This window comes from Neofelis nebulosa, chromosome 2 (genome assembly GCF_028018385.1).
Source record: "Neofelis nebulosa isolate mNeoNeb1 chromosome 2, mNeoNeb1.pri, whole genome shotgun sequence".
Classification (NCBI taxonomy): domain Eukaryota; kingdom Metazoa; phylum Chordata; class Mammalia; order Carnivora; family Felidae; genus Neofelis; species Neofelis nebulosa.
This window is the reverse complement of record NC_080783.1, coordinates 206,952,834-206,977,247: the sequence shown is the minus strand read 5'-3', so window position 1 is coordinate 206,977,247 and position 24,414 is coordinate 206,952,834. Positions and strand designations below refer to the sequence as shown.

Sequence of the window (24,414 nt, the reverse complement as noted above, 5' to 3'; positions counted from 1 at the left end):
AAGATTTAAGGACTTACTTATGGTTCAGACGACTGTACTAGTTATACAAGACAATGAGTCTTGTCATTTAAAATTTGAAAGCAACTGTACTGCAGCTTCGAATCCAGGAAGACTTGGTTGTACTGAAGCCAAAAGCACCTGCAACCAATGTGCTCTTACTCTGCTTGTATTACAAGAGTCAATTATACAACACCTGTCAGAACAGAATTTTGCCCTATCATCAAAATAAATCAGAATACGTTATCAATACTGTAAAAACTATTTGAATACAGACTGTGATGCAAAGTGTATTACCAGTATGAAGTTATTAACTGTAGACACTAAATAGAAATGGTTTCTCAAAGCCACCATCCTAAAAAAAAAAAAAAAAAAAAAAAAAGCCACCATCCTTAAATTAAGAAACAGCCCAATTCATTATGTTTCTATCATCTAAAAGTGTTCCTTTCACTGAAAGCTGCTTCCAGCAAAGAAGACCTAAGAAGTCTCATTTAGGCAGGGGTATTTCCTGTTCCACAGCTTTGGTCTCACACTGCAATTCCCTGGGCCCCATCCCAAGCAATTAAATGCAAATCTCTGAAGAATGGGACCCAGGCATCAGAAGGTTCTAATGGCAGCCAGGATGAGAACCACTGATAACTCTTCTCATTTCTGAGCAGTGTGACATTATGTGCAACAGAAAACACTGTCTGAATTTAACACTATTGCTGTATTCTTTACACTTAGATCAACATTTAAATGCTACGGTTTGTCACCTTCCACTAGACAATGATGGACTCATGACAGAATGGCTTTCACAATCTACCTAGATCTGACAGGCTACCCGCTTTCCCACAACAGTAGCTGTACTGTTCCAAGTTCAGCTTTTCCCTATACAGCATGACAACTCAGTACCAGCTCCCCCAGGTTACTGGGCTAAAAGCACTGGTCTATCCAGGAGATATCACTGAGTTCCCAGGCAGCAAAGGCACTCTACAATCTGTGTACTGCTGTCTCTGTGCTTGTAACATCTGGGTCAGCTATTCGTTACACTTCCTGTACTTTCTACATCTCTACTACTTTTCTCCCTCCATTCCTCCCATCTTCATTTAGTTTCTGATAATTTCTCCTACTTTTTCATCTGAAACATTTCTAGCCAGAGTCCTGATTCTCTTCATTCGTCACACTGGACAGAATCTTGACTCTAGGTCCTGCTGCTTCTCAGGACTACCTCCTCCTCCACTAACTTCTTGAATTCCAAATCTAGATGTACAGCTCTACATTTAAGAATCAGAAGCTTAAATATTGTGTGGCTGAATTTTTTAAAGCCCCACGTTTGCAGCAAATTTAAGTTGTTTGGGTAACTGTTTTTACTATTTGATAAAAATAAAGTTGTAAGTGGTGGCTGTATTCCCGAAGTATTTATGAAAGCTCAGTTTGTTAAACTAAACCTAAAATAAAATACTAAAGGGAATTAGGAGAAAACAAGGAAGAAGGCCAAGAGTTGGGACCTGAGGACACTGACCTGGTCCCTTACCAATGGGACAACAGAGCTAAGGTACCTGAAGCAAACCATTTCATTTTTCCCCACTCCACTCTTCCAGCACATAAAACAGGAGTGATCACATCCATCTTATAGTGTTCGTGTAATGATAAAATAAATAAAGTGAATTAAGAAATGCTCTGAAAACTCTAGCCTATAGAGTAATCTATCACCAAGATATTATCTTCAAATAATCTGATAAGAGGAGTACACAATAAATACGAGTTCATACTGTTATAATTCAAACTATATTAGGAAGGACAGCTTTTAGTGAAAATTATTTCTAAATGTTTCCACAGTCAGGCTTTCCCACCACAGTCCATATCTGCTAAGGAACTGAAATTTGGGGGGCACCTGGGTGGCTCAGTCAGTTAAGCGTCTGACTCTGGATTTCAGCTCAAGTCATGATGTAGTGGTTGGAGAGTTTGAGCCTTGCATCAGGCTCTCTGCTGTCAGCACCGAGCCAGCTTCAGATCCTATCTCTCACCCCACCCTCAATCACACACGCAGGCATGCAGTCTCTCTTGCTCTCTCACTCAAAAATAAACATTAAAGAAAAAAAAACAAACTGAAATTTTGGAGAATTTTTTATTCTGATTCCTACAGCATTAGATCTACTTTTAGAGCCTGTTGTTGCAACAGCTTCTAGTGTAAGATAGTCTTTTTCAAAGACCCTCTAGGAACAGCCACTCTTCAAGAAATCTGCATTTCTTACGGCTTTTGGAGTAAGTCAAACTAAGATTCAAAGAAGGATGCCTTTTATATATAACCGGCTTTAAAAAACTTTCACCTTTTCTGCAAATTGTACAAAGTTTTATATTCCCCTTTTCTAGTATGCATTTCAACAGTGGGGTTTTTTTTTTTTTTCCTCTTTTGGTTTTCTATCTTCCTAACTTCACTGTTATAAAAGCTAAAAGATAATCACTCTCAAAAGCAGAGATAATCTAGGTTCCTGATACTTATTTTCTTGGCCTACTGGCTAGCTGCCAGTTTTTCTGCCACTTCCCTCCCTTCTTAAAAGTTGCCAAATGCTTATGTAAATAAGCCAGCTGGCTTCTGAGTCATCACTTCGGTATCCAACTTCCCTAACTCCCAACATGAACCTTAATATACTCGATGAACTCTATTAACAGGCCTTGGAATTCTTCTATGTCTTTTTGAACATAAGCAGCTGGATTTTTAGTGATTGTTCTCACTCCGATAAAGTTGTTATTGGCACCTGTTACTCATACACTAGTAAGTGTATCTATCATTCCTTCTAAACCTACCTTTCCTCTTGGTAACCCAAGACCTTTTTCTCTAAACCTGCTACTGTTTTCCCAAAGGACAAAATCTCTATATACGTAAAAATTTTAAAGTGACTACGAAATTCAATAGTCTACATTTAGTTTAACAAAATAACTGGTTTGCCAACGGCTTCTTCATTATGGCATCAAAGGCACAGGCAACAAGAGAAAAAACAGATAAATTAGGCTTAATCGAAATTCAAATTTCTGTGCAAAGGGCAATATCAACAGTATGAAAAGGCAATTGAGGACTGCATATATCTGATAAGGAAGTGAGATCTAGAAAATATAAAGAACTCCTGTAACTCAACAGCAACAACAACACAAAACAATTAAAAAGTGGGCAAAGGACTTGAATGGACATTTCTCCAAAGAATATATACAAATAGCCAATAAGCACATGCAAAGATGTTCAATATCGCTAATCCTTAGTGACATGCAAACATATTCTCTCTCTCTAACACACACACACACACACACACACACACGCACACACACACTTTTCTGAACCCATTATCAAGTTTGTTAAACTCAAAAGCATATTCTAAATTTTTTTTTTTTTCAACGTTTATTTATTTTTGGGACAGAGAGAGACAGAGCATGAACGGGGGAGGGACAGAGAGAGAGGGAGACACAGAATCGGAAGCAGGCTCCAGGCTCTGAGCCATCAGCCCAGAGCCTGACGCGGGGCTCGAACTCACAGACCGTGAGATCGTGACCTGGCTGAAGTCGGACGCTTAACCGACTGCGCCACCCAGGCGCCCCTCAAAAGCATATTCTAAATGACAGCAGATAAAAGGTGGCCAATTCAAAGCTGGAAATAATTATAAGGAAAGGTAGTTACTACACAAAAGTTCTGTGTTAAAACAGATAATGCACTATGGCAATTTATAGCTGTATTTACAATCAACACCATCATAACAAGAAGTACACTAAGAATAGGTATGCATTAAAGAAAACTTACAGTCCCCCAAAGTACAATATAGCAATCTTCCACTCAGATCATTTGTTCATTCATTTAATTTTTCTTTCTTTTTTTTTTTCAATTTATTTATTTTGAGAGAAAGACAGAAAGTACAAGTGGGGAAATGGCAGAGAGAGGAGAGAGCTAGAAACCTAAGCAGGCTCCGCACCATCAGCACAGAGCCACAGAGCCAGACATGGGGCTCGAACCCAGGAACCCTGGTCTGAAATCAAGAGTCCGACGCTTAACTGAGCCACCCAGGCATACCCATTTATTTTCAATTTTTCTATCTTCTATATGCCTTTAAGGCTATACATTTTCCTCTGAATAACATATCAAGCTTATGAGTAAGATTCACAAAATCTTATACAAAGTGGTATTTGTCATTTCAAAAGACAGCATTCTGTTTTGTTTTATGTTTAATTCAAGAGATTTTAAAATTTCCAAATAAACAGATTTTGTTATTTACTCCTACATTATGTTAAGATTATGCGACGGGGCGCCTGGGTGGCGCAGTCGGTTAAGCGTCCGACTTCAGCCAGGTCACGATCTCATGGTCCGTGAGTGCGAGCCCCGCGTCGGGCTCTGGGCTGATGGCTCGGAGCCTGGAGCCTGTTTCCGATTCTGTGTCTCCCTCTCTCTGCCCCTCCCCCGTTCATGCTCTGTCTGTCTCTCTCTGTCCCAAAAATAAAAATAAAAATAAAAAAATAAAAATAAATAAAAAAAGAAAAGATTATGCGAAGTGTAAAATTATGTTCAACTAAAACAAATTCTAATTCTTATGGGCTTTTATATTTTTTTTTAATGTTTCTTTATTTTTGAGAGAGAGTGTGAGTGGGAGAGGGACAAAGAGAGAGGGGACAGAGGATCCAAAGCAGGCTCTGGACTGACAGCAGCGAGCGTGATGCAGGGCTTGAATGCACAAACCATGAGACCATGAACTGAGGTGAAGTTGGATGCTCAACCAATTGAGCCACCCAGGAGCCCCCTGATACACTTTTTTAAAAAACAATAATTATGGGGGGGGGGGGGGAGGGCTGGATGGCTCAGTCAGTTGAGTGTCCAACTTTGGCTCAGGTCATGAGCTCGTGGGTTCTGAGTTTGAGCCCTGCATCAGGCTCTGCGCTGACAGCGCAGAGCTTGGAGCCTGCTTTGGAATTCTGTATCTCCCTTTCTCTCTGCTCCTCCCCTGTTCACACTGTGTCTGTCTCTCAAAAATAAACAAACATAAAAAAAATTGTTTTAAGCAACAATTATGTTAAAATAATTGTGCAGAGTTTTAGCTTAAACATATAACTTAGATTTTGTTATTCTTTTGTTATTAAGCTCCAATTCTGTCACATATTCAGGAAAGGATGTAAATATGATTGAAATTTAACATTTTTCTCTTAGCCTAACATGATCAAATTTTGTAAATGCCCCTTAAGTATTTGAGAAAATAAAAATAAAAAGCATGACCTTAGTTAACAAAAGGTGTTTTAAAAAATTTAAAATTATTTCATTTAAATTATCAGTTGGGGGGGCACCTGGGTGGCTCAGTCGGTTGAGCATGAGACGTTGGCTCAGGTCATGATCTCACACTCTGAGTTCGAGCCCCACGTCGGGCTCTGTGCTGACAGCTGGGAGCCTGGAGCCTGCTTCAGATTCTGTGTCTTCCCCTCTCTCTGCCCCACCCCTGCTCATGCTCTGTCTCTGTCTCAAAAATAATTAAAAACATTAAAAAAATAAATAATCAGTTGGTTTTTAAATCTTCTATTTTAATTGAATCACTAAAAAGTTACCTACATATTATTAAAGTTTGATATTTATGATGTTCAAGTCACTGATACCCTCATTTTTTCATGATTAACTATGTCCAAAATTTCTCATCCATATATTTTTCTGCTGACATACATATATATATACATAAAATTTATATATGTGTAAAGCTATATCGATTTAAATAAAAACAACTTTACTATCTGTGTGATTTAGCTATATCAGAAATTGACAAACTATGGCCTTGGCGCGTGTTTTTGAAAGGACAGCTAAACAAGATTTCTACATATTTAAAGGGAAAAGGAGAAGGTGGAGGAGGGGAGCCAGGAAAAAGGGTGATGAGGGGACTGATAGAGGGGAAGGGGAGAGAAGAAAGGGAAAAGAGTGGGAGCAGAATAATAAGCAAAAGACTATACGACCCACAAAACCCAAATTCTTACCAGCTGATCTTTAGAGCTTAGGTGTGCTCATCTATGTGAGAGCTTGGCAAATTTTTTTTTTACAAAGGTCCAGCCAGTAAATATTTTAGGCTTTGCAGGCCATAAAATCTCTAGCAACTATTCAACTCTGCAGCTGTAGCACAAAAACAAAACTCATAAATAAATTACTACGGTTGGGTTCTAGTAAAACTTTACGTACCAAAAACAGGAGAGGGGCCAGCTTTTGCCCTTAGTCCATAGTTTATGAACACCTGATCTCCATGATTATACTTATGGGTCTGTCCACTTCTCTGAGATGTCACTCTCCCACACTAATTAATTATGGATCTGATCATTTCATTTTACATTTGCCTTATATTCTCAACAAATTAAGAAAATAAGAGTTCATGATGTTACATCTTCTAGAAATTGAATCTTGCACTATAGGAATTATTTCTCTCCCACGGTTTTTGGCCTTGAATTCTATGTTGACTTGTAAAGGTCGCTTAAGTCTGTGTTCCTTTCATTAGCATTTTCCTATTAATGGTTCCATAGATTTGTTTTCAATCTTTCTGCATCATGTTTAAATGCATATGCCTAAATTTTGGTTTTTGACCAATCTGAATCACTGTTTAATAGAGGAATTTAACTTCATTATTATTATATAGTGACTAACATATTTCACAGTCCTACTATGTTATCACATTTACTTGGCATTATCATCTTTCATACATTTACTAAATTCGCTGGGGTTTAAGGGCACCTGGGTGGCTCAGTTGGTTGAGTGTCCAACTCCTGACGGCGTTAGCTCAAGTCATCATCTCACAGTTTGGTTCATGGATTTGAGCCCTGCGTTGGGCTCTGCGCTGACAAGTGCGGAGACTGCTTGGGATTCTCTCTCTCCCCCTCTTTCTCTGTCCCTCCCCCACTCACTCTCTCTTTCTTTCTCTTTCTCTCTCTCTCTCTCTCTCCCCTTCAAAAAAAAAAAGCATCCTTGGAGTTTACTGGTTCCATCTTATTCTTTATTAGTAAGGAAATTATATATCCTTTTACCATTGTATGTGCCAGTTACTTACCTATTGTCTTTCACCACTAACCTACCGTCTAAGTAGGAAGCTGCTTTTACCTCCATTGCTCCAGACACCAGCTCCATTCAGATCAGAGCCTCTCAAAGCCATTAGAATGCCAGCAGCAGTATGCACACTTGATACTCGAAGTACGGCCTCAGCCTCATCTAGTTCTCGTACCTAGTTTCTGTTATCCAAGGACCAAACTCCCTTCTCAGAAGTGTAAGCAACAGTCCCAAAAGACCCTTCCTCCAAGTTCCTAGGTCTGGCAACACCACCACTTCTCTCTCATTTCTTCAGCATTAGGGATGTTCGTTGCTTCCTGTGGTTATTAATCTCCGGATTGCCTCAGCATCCTCTTGACAATCAATCAGCTGGCATACGAAATCGATGTATTAAATCCCCTCTATTTGAAATACTTAGTACAACTGTTTTCTTTCCCCTGACAAAACATTAACAGCTGTACTGCTAAACTATTTCGGTTGTTGTGTTGTTAACTGTACTAAACAGGCAGGTCTAAATTTAGGAAATAAACTGTAAAAGAAGGTAGGCATTTTAATGGTGATCAAGAGTAAGAATTGAGGGGGCACTTGGGTGCCTCAATCAGTTAGACGTCTGACTCTTGAATTTTGGCTCAGATCATTATCTCACAGTTTGTGGGTTCAAGCCCTGCATCTGGCTCTGTACTGCCAGTGTAGAGCCTGTATGGTATTCTCGCTCTCTGCCCCTCCCTCATTCGTGCTCACCCTCGCCCTCTCTCCCTCTCTCTCAAAATACATAAATAAACTTTAAAAACATAATAATACAGTGCAGTATGTGAAAGTAGAGTATCACTGGCAGGAAACTAAAGAGATTTTGTCTGTGAAGTATAACAAAGTATTGCCAACATATTTTTTTTTTCTATATATCACCTACTTAGGTGCCTATGAAACAACATGCTGGGCAAACAGAAAATATACCCTATAAGAAAGGGAGAATTCAGATAGTTTGAGAGTTTATGATTCATAATAATAATAATAATAATAATAAGGGTACATCAACTGATAAAAAGTTTAAAATCAGGGATGCCTGGCTGGCTCAGTAGGAGGAGTATGTGATTCCTGATGTCAGGGTCATGAGTTTGAGCCCCACGTTGGATATAGAGATTACTTACACATGTAGGTACATACATATATACATAAATAAACAAGCAGCTTTAAAGTTTGCTTAAAATCTTTGTTAAAAAAACGTTTGAGGGGCACCTGGGTGGCTCAGTCGGTTGAGCAACCAGCTTCGGCTCAGGTCATGGTGTCACAGTTTGTGAGTTCAATCCCCGCATCGGGCTCTGTTGTGCTGACAGCTTGGAGCCTGGAGCCTGCTTCTGATTCTGTGTCTCCCTCTCTCTCTGCCCCTCCCCAACTCATGCTCTGTGTCTCTCCGTCTCAGAAATAAACATTAAAAAAAAAAAAAAAAAAATTAAAAAAAAAAAAAGTTTGAAATCAGGGGCACCTGGGTGGCTCAGTCGTTTGAGCATCCAACTTCAACTCAGGTCATGATCTTGTAGTTTGTAAGTTCGAGCCCGGCATTGGGCTCTGTGCTGACAGCTCAGAACCTAGAGCCTGCTTTGGATTCTGTGTCTCCCTCTCTCTCTCTGTTCCTCCCCTGTTCATGCTTTATCTCTCTCTCAAAACTAAATAAACATTAAAAAAAATTTTTTTTAAGTTTAAAATCAGATTTATCTCTTCCTCTCAGCTAACTTTCAGCGTGAGTGGACACGTGAGAAAAAGAAATAGTAAATAAATTTATGCACTGAGGAAAAAATGTGTTACTTTGGTAAGTAAATTATGACATTTTATTTTTAGGAGTCATTTCATATATCAATATATATGCATTGTTCATAGTTACTTGATTCTACTTGCTTTAACTGTAACTTAACCTTTCCTTCACTATTCATTGACTGTATTTTTTTAAATTTTATTTTATCTTAGAGAGAGAGGGTATGCACTCGAGTGGAAAAGACAGGCAGAGGGAAAGAGATAGAATCCCAAGCATGCTCCATGCTTAACATGGAGTGCAATGCAGGGTTCTATCCCACGACCCTGGGATCATGACCAAAATCAAGAGTCAGACACTCAAATGACTGAGCAACCCAGGTGCCCTTCATTGACAGAATTTAAAATTACTGCAAAGCTACACTACATGTGTTGTCTGCTTTTCGTTGACTGTTGAGTCATTGAAATTCACAATTTTTAGTTCTATAAAGATGCTAGCTTTTTATACACTATACTTTGTAGTTAGCAAAACACTTCAAATGAATTTAATCTGATCCTTGACAAAACAAATACGGTTGACCCTTGAAGAACTCAGGGATTAGGGGCACTGACCTTCCCTCACAGTTGAAAGTCTACATACAACTTTTGATTCCCTGAAAACTTAACCACTAAACAGCCTACTGTTGACCAGAAGCCTCACCAATGACATATACGTTGGATAAACATGTATTTTGTATGCTATATGTATTATACTGTATTCTTAGAATAAAGTAAGATAGAGGGGTGCCTGGGTGGCTCATTTGGTTGAACAAATTTGGCTCAGTAAGGAGCCTGCTTAAGATTCTCTCTCTCCCTCTGCTTGCATTCTCTAAAATAATAATAATAATAATAATAATAATAATAATACAGTAAGCTAGAGAAAAGAAAATTGTAAGGAAAATACATATATAGTACTACGCTGTATTTATTAAAAAAAAAAAAAAAAAAAAGGTCTACCTATACACAGTTCAAACCTGTGTCATTCAAGGGTCACCTAAGCTTCTCTCGCTTTTTCCATTGCTTGCAAATCGAACTTCTCCCCTGCCATTAATCATGTATAAACACCATGTACCCATCTGTATGATTAAACTCAGGACAATACTCTATATCTCTATGGTACTTACCCCTTCTGCTGACCTTTCTCCTGTAGTCCTATCTGCCCACTTCCCCCAAAGCTCTCTGAATCACACAAATAGTGCCATGGATACAGTCGAGCATCTCCCTCACTCATCCCCTAAAATTCATATATTGAAACCCTATACCCTAATATGGTAATATTTGGAGACAGGGCCTTTGAGAGACAATTAGGTTTACATAAGGTCATGGGGATGTGGAGCCTCATGATGGGAGTAGGAGTAGTGCCTTTACAAGAGACACCAGAGAGCTTACATGTCTCTCCCTCTCTGCCACGAATAGAACATGACAAGAAGGTGGACTTCTGCAACCCAAGAAGGACCTCATAAGGAACCAAAGCAGACAGTACCCCGATCTTGGACTTCCCAGCATCCAGAAATATGAGAAATGAATGTCACCGTTTAAGCCACCCAGTCTCTGGTATTTTGTTATAACAGCCCAAGCAGACTAAGACAGATGGAATATGAATTTCTGGGGCAAATATCATAAGCACTTTGGATTGAATTGTCAGGCCGCTCCACTTCCTGACTTTCTTTACAATTTACTTGTTCAATTTCCCACCTCAAAATTTATTGGCATATGCTAATTTCTGTAGCTGAGTTGAAGTTGCAATTTCAGAACCATAAAAATCCAAAAAATCTGAATGTCACAGCTGGGTAAAAAATAGATTGATGGCAATAAAGTGAATCTCTCTTCTAAAAGCATGAGAAACAAATGCAATGTCAAACTCCATAGGGGTGAACTTACAAGGAAAATGCTGAGAGAATTCACTACCTATTAAAACAGATGAGCGGTAGCCATAGAAATCAAGAAAAAGCAGAATCAGACTTATAAATACAAAAAACAAACTGATGGTTGCCAAAGGGAAGGGGGGGGTAGACAAACAGGAGAAATGGGTGAAGAGGAGTAGGAGGGAGATACAGGTATGCTGCCAGTTATGGAATGAATTAAGTCACAGGAATAAATGGTGCACCATAGAGAATGCAGTGAGTGGTACTGTAATAGCCTTATATGGTGACAGATGGTAGCTACACTTGTGAGCACGGTATAAGGTACAGGGTTGCTGAATCACTATATTGTACATCTGAAACTATTGTAACATTGTGTGTCAACTATCCTCAAATAAGAAGAGGAGGAGGAGGAGGAGGAGGAGGAGGAGGAGGAGGAGGCGGCGGCGGCGGCAGCCCGCCACAGCAGTGGAGGCTCACAAGATGTATCCAGAGAAGCAACTCTACATGTAAAGAGAGAATCCTAAACTTTTTCCTCCCTAACAAAGTTTATATAAAAATGAACACCATCAACAAAACTGGAGCCTATATCAAAGACAACAGAAGAAATGTGTATGAAATCACAACCAGTTTTTACAGATTGATTCTTTCAAAATTCTTTGGCTTTCTAAAACAATGTTGACTTAATGTAGGATTTTAAAACTTTCACTCTTTATACTTTAATATTTCAAAATACAAGTTCTCATCTTACATATCTGCCAAACAGAATCTACAATATGGGAGTTTAGGGTGAGAAAAGTCTGAATAATAATTACAACTTACCTATCATCCTTGCTGCAACATTTAGAAATAACTAACCAAAGAAACTTTGAAAGAAAATCACTGGGATTTTTCTCTATGCAATGAAAAGTATAATCAAGCATATAAAAATTACTTTAGGCATGTTTCATGGTAAGTTACAAGACTGCATAAAAAAATCAAATTCCCCTGACAGGAAAATATTTGGTGAACTCCTGCCTTATAAAGATGGTTGCAACTGTTTTATTAATAAAAACAAAAAAATGACAGAACAGGTGAAGTTCTCTAATCAAGTATGCCAATATTCAAATAAATCTCAACGATTAGAAGAAAAAAGCTTACCACAATTATTTAGCATGTACCAGATGAAACCACAAACATAAATGATGTGGATATTTTATAGGTCCTTGTAACTTTTATACTAATGACATCTGTAAAGGCATGTTAATTGACAAAGTGTTTTTTTAAAGACAATATGTGATGAGGTTCTCAACAAGGTATACATTTTTAAGCACACATATAACGAACGGGAGGGGGAAAAAAACCAAACAATTTGGCACCAGGAGGGCCCCCTCAATAGAGTCAGTACTGCAGATTTCTGAACCCACATCAAATCCCCCTATGTGCCAGGAATACAGCTTCAAAACACCACTCATTTCAAAAAATACTTCCTTAGATAGCCACAATGTGTTCCATGGGAGAAAGGGAGTAAAACACAACAAATTTTGCTTTGCTTTCTTTTTTTATGAAAACTCAATACTCCTTTATTTCAATAACAAAATGTGATAAAAATTTTCACAGCTTTCTCTATTTTATCCTGGTTATCAGCAAGGCTGTCATAGCTATCAAATCAGATTTTATTTGCTTCATGACAGAAATTAAAAAAAGATAAAAGCTTGCATGCAGTAAATAAAATCATTATTTATCTTAATAATAAAGAAAAAGCAGTTGTAAAGCCTGAAATAATTGGTCAAGAACTGCAAAGCAACATGAGACATTTTCTGTAATAAAACAAGACCTCTGAAAGGAAATTGAAGTCTGGAAGTTGGATAAAGTGAAGAGTTGTTCAAAACTCACTCTTTAGTAATCACGAAAATTATAGTGTTTAAAAGAAATATCATGGTACACTTACCATGATGAGCATTGAGCAATGTACAGAATTGCTGAATCACTACACTGTACACCTGAAACTAATAAAACACTGTGTTAACCATACTGAAATTAAAATTTAAAACTTAACAAAATGAAAAAAAGCAGCAGCAGCAGCAGCACGACCAATCACCATACCTCAATGGAGAAGTCCTTTGCTTAGAATTTCAAGAGACAATGAAGACTCGAACCAGTGGACCATACACCTTCACCATTCTCAGTCCACTACAAAACATGACTGAGTCGATCTCCCAGAAGAAAGAAGAGCCAAAAGAAATTTCCAGGAAAAGCAGGCAGAAAACATTTATCACTCCACTTCTTGGGCAATATTCTGACCACGCCTTCTCACTAATTACTGTGAACATAGCTTAGGAGTCACACAGTGACATCAAGAGAAAAAACAAAAAGGCCTAGATGTTGAACCTGATAATCAGTGCCAGTGCCAGCCTGGTCTCCTTATTTTGTAATTTAGCTCAAATCTACAAAAATTAACTGAGTTAAGAAACAAATGTTTAACTACAATTAAGCAATAAGTAGAAAACATTTTTGTTTTGCTTAAGATAATGCAAATAACAAACTCCTGATATTTTCTTCAAAGATAAAAAATAAAACAGTGTAAAAGTCTACCTAACTTTAAATTTAAAAATACACAATACAAAAGATTTTAATAATAAGAATTGGCTCCTCTGAATTAGTTTCTAAAACTTATGAAGACTTTTTTTTTTAATAAGTGGTTCTCATTTTTTTTTTGTACATTTTTTTTTTTAACGTTTATTTTTGAGAGAGACAGAGAGACAGAGCATGAGCAGGGGAGGGCAGAGAGAGAGAGAGGGAGACACAGAATCTGAAGCAGGCTCCAGGCTCTGAGCCGTCTGCACAGAGCCTGACGTAAAGCCCGAACTCACGAACCATGAGATCATGACCTGAGCCGAAATCGAACACTTGACTGAGCCACCCAGGTGCCCCTAAAACCTATGAAGATCTTAAAGGGAATTCAGTTCTCATTTAATATGAAGCTCTTGTTTACAATGAGAAAAACTGAGCATTACAAAGAACTTCCACTGGGTGAAACTTGGAAATAATACTGGCAGGGCTGAGACTCTTAAGTCTCCTGACTGCTGGGAGAGGGTATTTTTCTACTTACTTTGAAATATGCCCCAAAAGATATTTTTTAAATTCCAAATTCCTGACCATTTCCTTCATAAATGCATTCTGGATTTAGTGACTATTGAAGGGCTGCCATTTTAGGGTAACTGAAAAGAATCCACACCTTAAAAGACTGTGTCAAATTGACTGAACTTTGAAAACATCATTTTGGGGTGCCTGGGTGGCTTAGTAGGTTAAGCATCCAGCTCTTGATTTTGGTTAAGGTCATGATCCCAGGGTTATGGGATGGAGCTTTGCATTAGGCTCCACACTAAGCATGGAGCCTACTTAAGATATTCTCTCTTTCAATCTCTCCCTCCCCCGTTCACACACTCGCTCTCTCTTAAAAAAAAAAGAAAAAAAAATTTTTTTTAACTATTAGTCTTTTATAGTGTAATAGTCCAAAGTTTTTTACTTTGATTAAACAAAATCACCAGAGGGGAGAGGAGTGGAAAGATTCAGAAGTCATGTAACAAAGGAAAATACAAATAAAACCTTAAATTTCACATGTGCACGTACATGCACATACATACGTAAAATCTTATCTCAAAGGCAAAGAAGCAGGTGAAGAGGTTGCCACTGATGATTTAAGAAACAGCCTGGGAGCAATTTTCTACAATTTCTCTCTTTTATGTTTCAAAGCTATGAAATTCACTTTTCTTCAACTTAGCTACATTCATTTAGACCCTAATAGGTTCATTTTGTGTTAAAACATTGAGTCACAGGGGCGCCTGGGTGGCGCAGTCGGTTAAGCGTCCGACTTCAGCCAGGTCACGATCTCGCGGTCTGTGAGTTCGAGCCCCGCGTCAGGCTCTGGGCTGATGGCTCGGAGCCTGGAGCCTGTTTCTGATTCTGTGTCTCCCTCTCTCTCTGCCCCTCCCCGTTCATGCTCTGTCTCTCTCTGTCCCAAAAATAAATAAAAAATGTTGAAAAAAAAAAAAATTTAAAAAAAAAAAAAAAAAAAAAAAAACATTGAGTCACAAACACAGTCACTTGAAAAAAAAAATTCACAGAGGAAGGGGGAGACTCATTAAAAAGGCCATGTGCCTTGGGGTGCCTGGGTGGCTCAGTCGGTTGAGCTTCTGACTTCAGCTCAGGTCATGATCTCACAGTCTGTGAGTTCAAGCCCCGCATCGGGCTCTGTGCTGATGGCTCAGAGCCTGGAGCCTGATTCGGATTCTGTGTCTCCCTCTATGTGCCCCTCCCCAGATTGCTCTTGCTCTTGCTCTTGCGCGCTCTCTCTCTCTCTCAAAAATAAATGAAACATCAAAAAAGTTTCCTTATTCTAGTCTTGAGTTGATTTGTGCACAAGAATAAACCACATTACTGCTAACAGAAAATGACCAAGGTTGGCTTCTTCTCTTATCCTGGAATGGATAAGCCAACGCAGGAGATAAGCAAAGACTTGGAAAATATCTCAAACTCTTGGGGAGAGCTTCTGAATTTCACACTAATACCAGTCACATAGCTAAATTAGAGCAGTTAGACATTCATTCACCTGCACACACACATATAAATCCTGAGGAGAACCAAGTCTGACAGGCATGAAAATAATAAAAAGCCACTTACTGAAAGTAATTAGCATCTCCTATTCTAAGGCAGGATTTTATATAATCTTCATAACAACTCTCTTAAAGAAAGGGTGGTAGGACTCTAATTCTCACCTATATAATGACATCATATAACCAGAAAGAGAAAGACCAAGCCCCAGAAACCAGCTCTGTTGACAGTCCAAGCCTGTAATACATTTTTCTTCTGTTTTGAAGGCTATGAGTTCCATTATGATCCACGAACATATCAACTGTTAAACCTAAGGAGACCACGTTTCCGACAGAACTCCTCAATTTTCCAAGCATGCCAATTCAGAAAAACTTCCTCACTCTATCAACACATGTTAAGACACTGTTAGGAAGCAAATGAATCCATGTAAGTCTACCTGTGTCTGAAAGGAAAGAGCAAAAGGGGACTGTGAACCAGGTGCGATTTAGTGGGTTCCTTCATCAAATTAGGAATTATGGTAGCAAAACAGACCACAAAGAAAAGCAAGATAATACTTGGTGACCATTCTCCTAGGATTCTTGTGCTCTGACTTCTAAAGGCAATAAATGGCATACACAAAGGCAATGGTAGGCTCAACAACTGAGACCACAGCAAGATCACTATTTTTAAATGCAAACTTTGCATTTTCAAGCAGCAACGTCTTTCAGAAAACTTAAGTGCTTTCAGCCAACTGCCCAGGTCAAATCATAACTTATAATAATAAGAATGAGAAACTGAAAATAAGTTTTCCCCTTATGTTACAGTGATCAGTACTTGCCTCTGAGGCTCAAAACTTACCTTGTTTGCCTATATAGTCAACATGGATCTGGGTTCCTTAATATGTATTTGTAAAATTTTAAAATATTTTCCCCTTCCAGCTGACACAGTGTTAAGCTTTGTCAATAGAGGGACCTATAGAAATACTGCAGAAGGAAAGAGTTTTGATTCCTGGTTCCTATCTGGCTTACAAATCACTTGGCTTCTCCAGTGATCAGTTGCCCTAGACTGCACAGCATCTTCAATGCCAGGCTTCTACAGCAATGAGCAGCGGCCAACAGTACCCGGTGGTCAACAGTTGCCTCTATTATTTTCTTAGGCAGTTTTGTAGCAAAATACCTCCTCTAAGAAACCTACCTGTGAAGAGCTTTCCCTGAGTACTCTAGAAGGAAGAATTGTGGCAAACTGCAGAGGGTGGATTTCTAGTAAATTCCACCGATGTGGCACCACAACAACTTCTCTAACATTCAGTGAGTCATATCATGCCCTATTCAACAAGGTCTGGACCTCAACCCAAGATGGGGGAGAAGTCTCTTACCTAACACTACCAAGGGGAAAAAAAAGCAAAAACAAACACAAGACTTGGCTGGCCTTCTATGAATTTTAAAAACAACATATACTACGTATGAACGTGCTACACTTTGACCTTCCTAAAAAGTCCCCTAGAGGATTTCCAATTTTGAGTGAAGAACCAAACAAAAGAAGACTCTGCAGCAAGTTTAGGTTGTGATGCAAGTTGCTCTACCACATGGGACCTATGATCCAGCATAACCATGGTTACCTGAAGTATCTAGGATAAACAGAGATGGTATAACAAGGAGCCTCTAGCCACTGCACACTGCAGCACTTCTTTGCTATAAGAGATTGGCACTAGAGGATCCAGCACTCCCCAACAGCCCATGGGGTGAATTTCCAGCAAGTTCCACAGGTAGGATTTTTAGCATATTCCACTGGTATAATACTACACTGATTTCTCTACTATTAGGTAAGCCACAGCCGTGCACTCTCCATTATCAGCCCTGGAGAAGGAGGTTCTCCCATTTGTATTCTGTCTCAGACCCAGGAGAAGCATCTGCTTCTTGTATTTGCTACTTGTATATTTTCTAGAGTTCTCTTTCTTTAATAAGCCAATCACTCATCATTCCAATTCGTTATACTGAATTCTCTTTTATTAGGTAATCTCTACACCCAACATGGGGCTTGAACCCACAACCTCAAAATCAAACAAGAGTCACATGCTCTATTTACTGAGCCAGACAGGTATCCCATGAATAACCTTTTATATGAAACCTTCCCCATTCAAATTACCAAATGGTTTTTCCCTCCTGATTAGACTCCAACTAAAATACCATATCAACAGCGTGAGTGTTCTCATCAGTGCCATGAAAACCAACACAAGAACCTAATTTTAAACAATTAAGAGTTCATTTTGACAAATTTTAGCTTTAAAACTAAAAATTAAATAGGAATGATGTAAACTTAGTTTAAGCATAGTACTAAGTCCAAATTAATGTATATATTTCTTAAAATATCAATCATGGTTTGGCAAGTTATAGATTCCTTCTCCAAATGTTCTGCAGTCTTTAAAAAAAATTTTTTTATGTTTATTTATTTTTAAGAGAGAGAGAGAGACAGAGACAGAGAGAAAGTGTGAGTGGGGGAGGGGCAGGGAGAGAGGGAGACACACAATCTGAAGCAGACTGCAGGCTTTGAGCTGTCAGGCAGAGAGCCTGATGAGGGGCTTGAACCCACAAACCACTAGATCGTGACCTGAGCCAAAGTCAAATGCTTAACTAACTGAGCCACCCAGGTGCCCCTGTTCTAGAGTCTTTGAACATTAAATAGCCCCTAATAATCACCAGCGTTTAACACTATTTTTAATAAGTAATACCTTATCTCTCTTATTCTATAGGGTGTAAAAGGCCTAAAAGTAGGGGTGCCTGGGTGGCTCAGTCAGTTAAGCATGTGACTCTTAGTTTCAGCTCTGGTCATGATCTCACAGTTTGTGAGTATGAGTTCCGTATTGTCAGTGCAGAGCGTGCTTAAGATTGTCTCTTTCTCTCTCTGCCCCTCCCCATTCATGCTCATTCCTGCTCTCTCTCTCTCAAAATAAATGAACTAAAAACAATTTTTTAAAGGCCTAAAATATGGAAGTGACAACTGAAAATAATGTTGTAAGCTTTCATTTTTAAAAGGGGCAGTTGTGGGGCGCCCGGGTGGCTCAGTCGGTTAAGCGTCTGACTTCAGCTCAGGTCATGATCTCACGGTCCGTGAATTTGAGCCCCGCGTGGGGCTCTGGGCTGATGGCTCAGAGCCTGGAGCCTGCTTCCGATTCTGTGTCTCCCTCTCTCTCTGCCCCTCCCCCATTCATGCTCTGTCTCTGTCTCAAAAATAAATAAACGTTAAAAAAATTTTTTTTTTTTTTTTTTTAAATAAAAGGGGCAGTTATGTATAAACACTGACAGTCTGAAATGGCATGGGTCAAATGGCCTGACCCTCTCCACATTCCACGAAGACACGTCATAATTATAGCATGCTTTTCACCATAAGGAGCCCAAAACAAGCATGTAATGGTGGACTGGTACAAGCTAATCAAGATCTTGAAAAATGGCTTAAAATGCGGGTGATCCACAGTGACTTTTTACAACAGTGTTTCAATGTCCCTGCACCTGCTAACTGGAAATACACCATGGAGTTCACTATTTAATAGTTCAACCTAATTTTAAGCCTAAGACAGTCCAATAACCTATTTATGAACTCAAAAACCAACAAAGAAGCCCACCACAATTACTCAAGAGGTAAAAACACCCAACATTTTTTTTTTAAGTAGAAAATAACCATCACCACTCCATCAAAAAGAGAAGGAAGACTAGATTGCACACTGAAAAGCAAAAAAGTGCTTTGTGTGGTTTTTAATGGACTTTAGAATCATACTCTAATTTCTTTTTTTTTTCAATTTTTTTTTTTTTTTTTTTTTTTTTGGGACAGAGAGAGACAGAGCATGAACGGGGGAGGGGCAGAGAGAGAGGGAGACACAGAAGCAGAAACAGGCTCCAGGCTCTGAGCCATCGGCCCAGAGCCTGACTCGGGGCTCGAACTCACGGACCTCGAGATCGTGACCTGGCTGAAGTCGGACGCTTAACCGACTGCGCCACCCAGGTGCCCCTCTAATTTCTTGAACAACACAAAGGAAAACTAAATATCACTGACAGTTCCTTTTGAATGACTCCATAATGAAACTGTATTAAAACTGTCAGTAGCCACAATGAGAGGTATATCTAAAAATATTAAAACAAATTACTCTTCAAGTAACATTGTATGTTACTGCTCAGAAGTTTGCCTTAAAAAAAAAGAAACACTACTTTTATATGGAAATTTCCTTAAAAATAAAGAAGTTTATCTTACTTGAGAGAGTCCAGGGGACGATGCATGTCCCGGGGGCGTTGCCGCAAGATTTGGGTGCCCCTTGTTTATTTCATGTGCTGAATAAGGGGAAGGGGTCGGGGGTCCCGGTTGTCTTGCTACTTGTGTTACCTGTGAGGAAATCAATATTTAGTAAGAGCTTTAAATTAGTAACTCAATCTTAATAAATACAGCTGAACTGGTTAATTTTTAAAACTGAACTATCTGCCTCATAATTTATACTAAAATAAGTGCCAGACTGACTAAAGGCTTAAAATTTCAAAATGAAGCAATAAAATGCTTGCGGGGGGGGGGGGGGGGGGGGGGGGAGCATGACTATTACCATCAGTTTGACAAAAGATTCTTGAAGCACAATCTACAACCAAACCTTAAAGGCAAAATTATGCTAAATGCAAGAAGGTACATTTGAAACTAAATATTGTTTAGTTTTAATATAATGCCACTTCTAGGACATTTTGTAAAAGAAACAAAAAAAGAAAAATGATTGCAAGGGGAAGTGGATGACTACAGAACGGACACAGGAGATTTCTGGAGTGAAATAACTGTTCTGTATCTTGACTGTAGTGGGGATTACATGTCTCTCTGTGTTCGTCAAAACTCACAAAACTGCACACTACAAGGTGAATTTTACATTATGTAAATTATACCTCAAATCTGAACCAAAAATGGGGCAAATTATTTATAGAGTATACTCTCATCTTTTTTTTTTTTATTTTTGGATTTTGGATTTCGTATTAAAGTTTATTCATTTATTTTGAGAGAATCACAGACAGCGTGAGTGGGGGAGGGGCAGAGGAAGAAGAAGACAGAGAATACCAAGCAGGCTCCATACTGTCAGTGAGAAGCCCAATGTGGGCCTTGAACTCGTGAAACAATGAGATCGTGACCTGAGCTAAAACCAAGGGTAGGATGTTTAACCAAGTGAGCCACTCAGGCAACCCATCTCATTTTTGTTTTTAAAACAGTACACCTAAATATACATGTAAAGTCACATGTTTGCATATTTCTATATGTATATCTAAGCCTACAATCTATGTCTACATATATGAGTATGTATGAAATACCCATGCATTTACACATACTCGCAGGTATATATGTCCTATTAAAAAGATGTGTAATGACTTACACCAAGATCTGAACAGAAAGCGTTACAAGTATTTTTTTTTCTCATTTTCATTTTCTGATATAGTTCAATAATCATGAACTTGTACAGAAAAATAATTAGCATATGTTTCTATGTAAACAAAAACTACATTCTTCCACTTTTTCCTGGCAATAAACTGCCCATTAGCCAATGATGATGGATATAAAACTACATTACCCAGGCCCCTTTCCAATGTCCAGCAATGAATCCCAGCCAGCTACTCTCAACCACAATCTAACCCAGACTAGCAGTGACTGAAAGTTTGGCAAACCTCCATGAATGGGGGGCAAATTTTATAGTCATCGAATATGAAAGAATCCATTTTCCTTAAGGTGAAGTCCTCAAATGGGTGGGGGGGGGCATGAAAGCTTTTACAATCTAGTAGAAACTACAGACCTCTCCTAGAATCATATTTTTAAAATATTTATTCAATTATTTTGAGAGAGAGAGAGGGAGCACATGCAAGTGGGGGAAGGTAGAGAGGGAGAGGGAGAGAGAGAATTCCAAGCAGGTTTCATGCTGTCACTGCAGAGCCTAACGCAGGGCTTGATCTAACAAACCATGGGTTCATGACCTGAACCAAAATCAAGAGATGGACACTTACCTGACTGAGCCACCCGAGTGCCCCTAGAATCATATATTTTTTTTAATTTTTAAAAAATTTATTTATTTTGAGCCAGGGGGCGGGGGGGGGGGGGGGGGGGGCCCGTGGGCAGAGAGAGAGGGAGACAGAGAATCCCAAGCAGGTTCTCCCCAAGTCAATGCACAGAGTCCAATGCAGGGCTCAAACTCACAAAACGGTGAGATCATAACCTGACCCAGAATCAAGAGTCGAACACTTAACTAACTGAACCACCCAGGCACACTGGAATCATATCTTTAAATGCATAAAATATATAGGATTATGATAAAACCAATTATATTGAAATATATATATATATATATATATATATGAAAATATAAAGATGTTTGTGATATAGTAATATATGTTCTTTATATTAAAAAATAAAAACTAATGATAGATATTGCCTGCATCCATAATTCAAAGAAATTGTAACATTCAATTAGATATTTTCTCCTTCCAAGTCTCAGATTCCCTGATTTCTCTCACAGTTAAGAACTCTCGGGGCGCCTGGGTGGCTCGGTCGGTTAAAGCGTCTGACTTCGGCTCAGGTCATGATCTCACGGTCCGTGAGTTCGAGCCCCGCGTCGGGCTCTGTGCTGACAGCTCAGAGCCTGGAGCCTGTTTCCGATTCTGTGTCTCCCTCTCACTCTGCCCCTCCCCTGTTCATGCTCTGTCTCTCCCTGTCTCAAAAATACATAAACGTTTAAAACAAAAAAAAAAAAAAAGAAGTCTCTCCAGATAGAAAGGAAAGTGGTTTCCAAATGATACTAGCTTTTCCTGGAATTCCCTCAGTCAGAAGCTCTGAAGAAAGTCTACTCCCTGGTAACGCAACTTTAGAATTCCTTATGTCTATGTAAAACAGCTTTAAAACCTGACTGACCCCAATGCTGAAATAAAATGGATTCACAGAGAACTAACTAGAGGCAAAAAGCTTACAGGCTAAATAAAAGAGATATGAGTGATGCTAAAATGTGACGAAAGTTTAAGACTTAAAATAACTGTTAATTTTTCTTGTTACGGCTTTATGATTTTCTTCAAAATGTTCTTTCCACTTCTGACTGAAAATTACATTTATAAGGGAATGAAGTTTACTGTCAAATGCTATAGCAATTATAAATCTCAGGAAAATTATTCAAAGGATAAAAACTGGATTACTATTTAAACATCTACTTTAGAAAACCAGTAACTAGAAATGAAGAGTTCCTGCAAGCAAATTTCTCCCTGACAAGGCTTTGTAAATGTATACTCTTATTTCACATGGTTGAGAAGTTATTTTAATATCTGGCTAAAATAAGATATCAAAATGGACTTTTAAAATGTTTAATGTTTAGTTTGGGATTTTTTAATTTTTTAAAAATTTATTTCTTTTTGAAAGAGAGAGACAGAGACAGAGCACAAGTTGGGGAGGGGCACAGAGAGAGAGGGAGACACAGAACCTGAAGCAGGCTCCAGGCTCTAAGCTGTCAGCACAGAGCCTGATATGGGGCTCGAAATCACGAACCACAAGATTAATGACCCAATCCAAAGTTGGACACAACTGACGGAGCACCCCAGGGGCCCCTATATTTTTAACATGAGAAATTTACACAATGAGAATAGCAGATATCTCTTTTGGGTGTTTGGTCCAAGAACTGATTCCTAAGTTATGGTTTTTAGCTATAGTTAGATAAAACTAGTCAGCAATATTTTAAAGGAAGACAATGGCCATAATACAGAATTGAATTAAAATATTTATATTTTTGTAAAATAAACAAGTTGTGATTTATTCATCATATTGTACATTCTTTCTAATATTTGGACCTCTAATAATAAGAATAAAGAACGGAAAAATAAATGTAAAACATCAGTAAAGTCAGGAGTTTCCCTACTCTGAGTTACTTCTGCAAATGCACAATCAAATCCCAAATCTTCTGTACTAACATTAGGAGATCATTTACCTCCTCTATCACCAAGGAATTTTATTTTTCAAATTAATCTGGAAAATCTTCCCCCCAAAAGCTATTAACACAGTTATGATGGGTTTGCTACAAAACAGTAACCTGCATATTTGTCTACTTTGCCAAAACATCTGAAAAAGCCACTGGTGTGCATACATTTAGAAGACCTTGCTGCATACTTAACCTCAAAAACATCAGATTATGAAGGTGAAAATAAGTAGCTCTTTGATGAGCACTAGGTGTTACATAGAAGGGTTGAATCACTATATTGTACATAATAAACTAATATCAGACTGTATGTTACCTAACTGGAATTTAAATGAAAACTTTTTAAAACTTAAAAAAAAAAAAAAATTCACACAATGAAATAAAGTGATAGCAAATAAGTTAGCTATATAAAATCCATGTAAGCTAAATTCTCCAATCCATCCTGATAAAACAATCAAAGATTAAATTTACTGAGGATAATAAATCATTAACAATACAGGAAATGTAAAAATAAATTATTGTTGATTAAGAATAAATAAATATAAGGGCGCCTGGGTGGCTCGGTTGTTAAGCGTCCTACTCTTGACTTTGGCTCAGGTCATCATCTCGTGCTTCGTGGGTTCAAGTACCACATCAGGATCTGAGCTGACAGCTCAGAGCCTGCCTGGGATTCTGTCTCCCTCTCACTGACCCTTCCTTCTCACACCAGCGCATGCGGGCACGTGCACTCTCACGCTCTCTCTGAAAAATATGTAAATAAACATTAAAAAACCCACCCTGGGTGGTTATTTAAAAATAAACAAATAAAAATAAGTAAATATTTTAAAATATTACTACATGTATATCATAACAAAAGTAAAATTTACAGGGGCACCTGGGTGGTTCAGTTCATTAAGCATCCGACTTCAGTTCAGGTCATGATCTCACGGTTCACGAGTTCAAGCCCCATGTCGGGCACTGTGCTAAAAGCTTAATGCTTACAGTCTGCTTCGGATACTGTCTCTCCCTCACACTGCCTCACCCCCACTCGTGTTCCGTCTGTTGCTCAAAAATAAATGAACTTAAAAAAAAGTAATAAAGTAAAATCTACAAAAAAACAAAAAACAAAAAAACGAAAAAGCTTTACCCCACTATTAGAAAGCAACAGGACAAGGTACTGTGAAGGAGTTTACCTTGTCTCCAAAACGACAGAACAATGAGTCACAACTGCCTTAAAACCGTGC

General features: G+C 38.5%; 1 protein-coding gene across 34 annotated transcripts in view; it reads right to left on the bottom strand.

Moving 5' to 3' along the window:
• The window catches only part of EIF4G3 (eukaryotic translation initiation factor 4 gamma 3), a 320,627-nt gene that overhangs the window by 184,709 nt on the left and 111,504 nt on the right, over positions 1–24,414 (bottom strand). For 22 of the 34 annotated variants that reach the window (XM_058718763.1, XM_058718765.1, XM_058718752.1 and 19 more), the window contains exons 1-2: positions 19,480–19,608; positions 12,596–12,653 (exon numbers count right to left, since the gene is read on the bottom strand). The exons of 5 other annotated variants lie outside the window; for them this stretch is intronic. In XM_058718763.1, coding sequence (XP_058574746.1) covers positions 12,596–12,607 — 12 coding nt within the window. In that variant the 5' untranslated portion in view covers positions 12,608–12,653; positions 19,480–19,608. Of the gene's footprint in view, positions 1–12,595; positions 12,654–12,750; positions 12,869–19,479; positions 19,609–24,414 lie in introns of those variants that run through there. 7 more of the 34 variants (XM_058718791.1, XM_058718783.1, XM_058718772.1 and 4 more) reach the window with 2 other exon arrangements.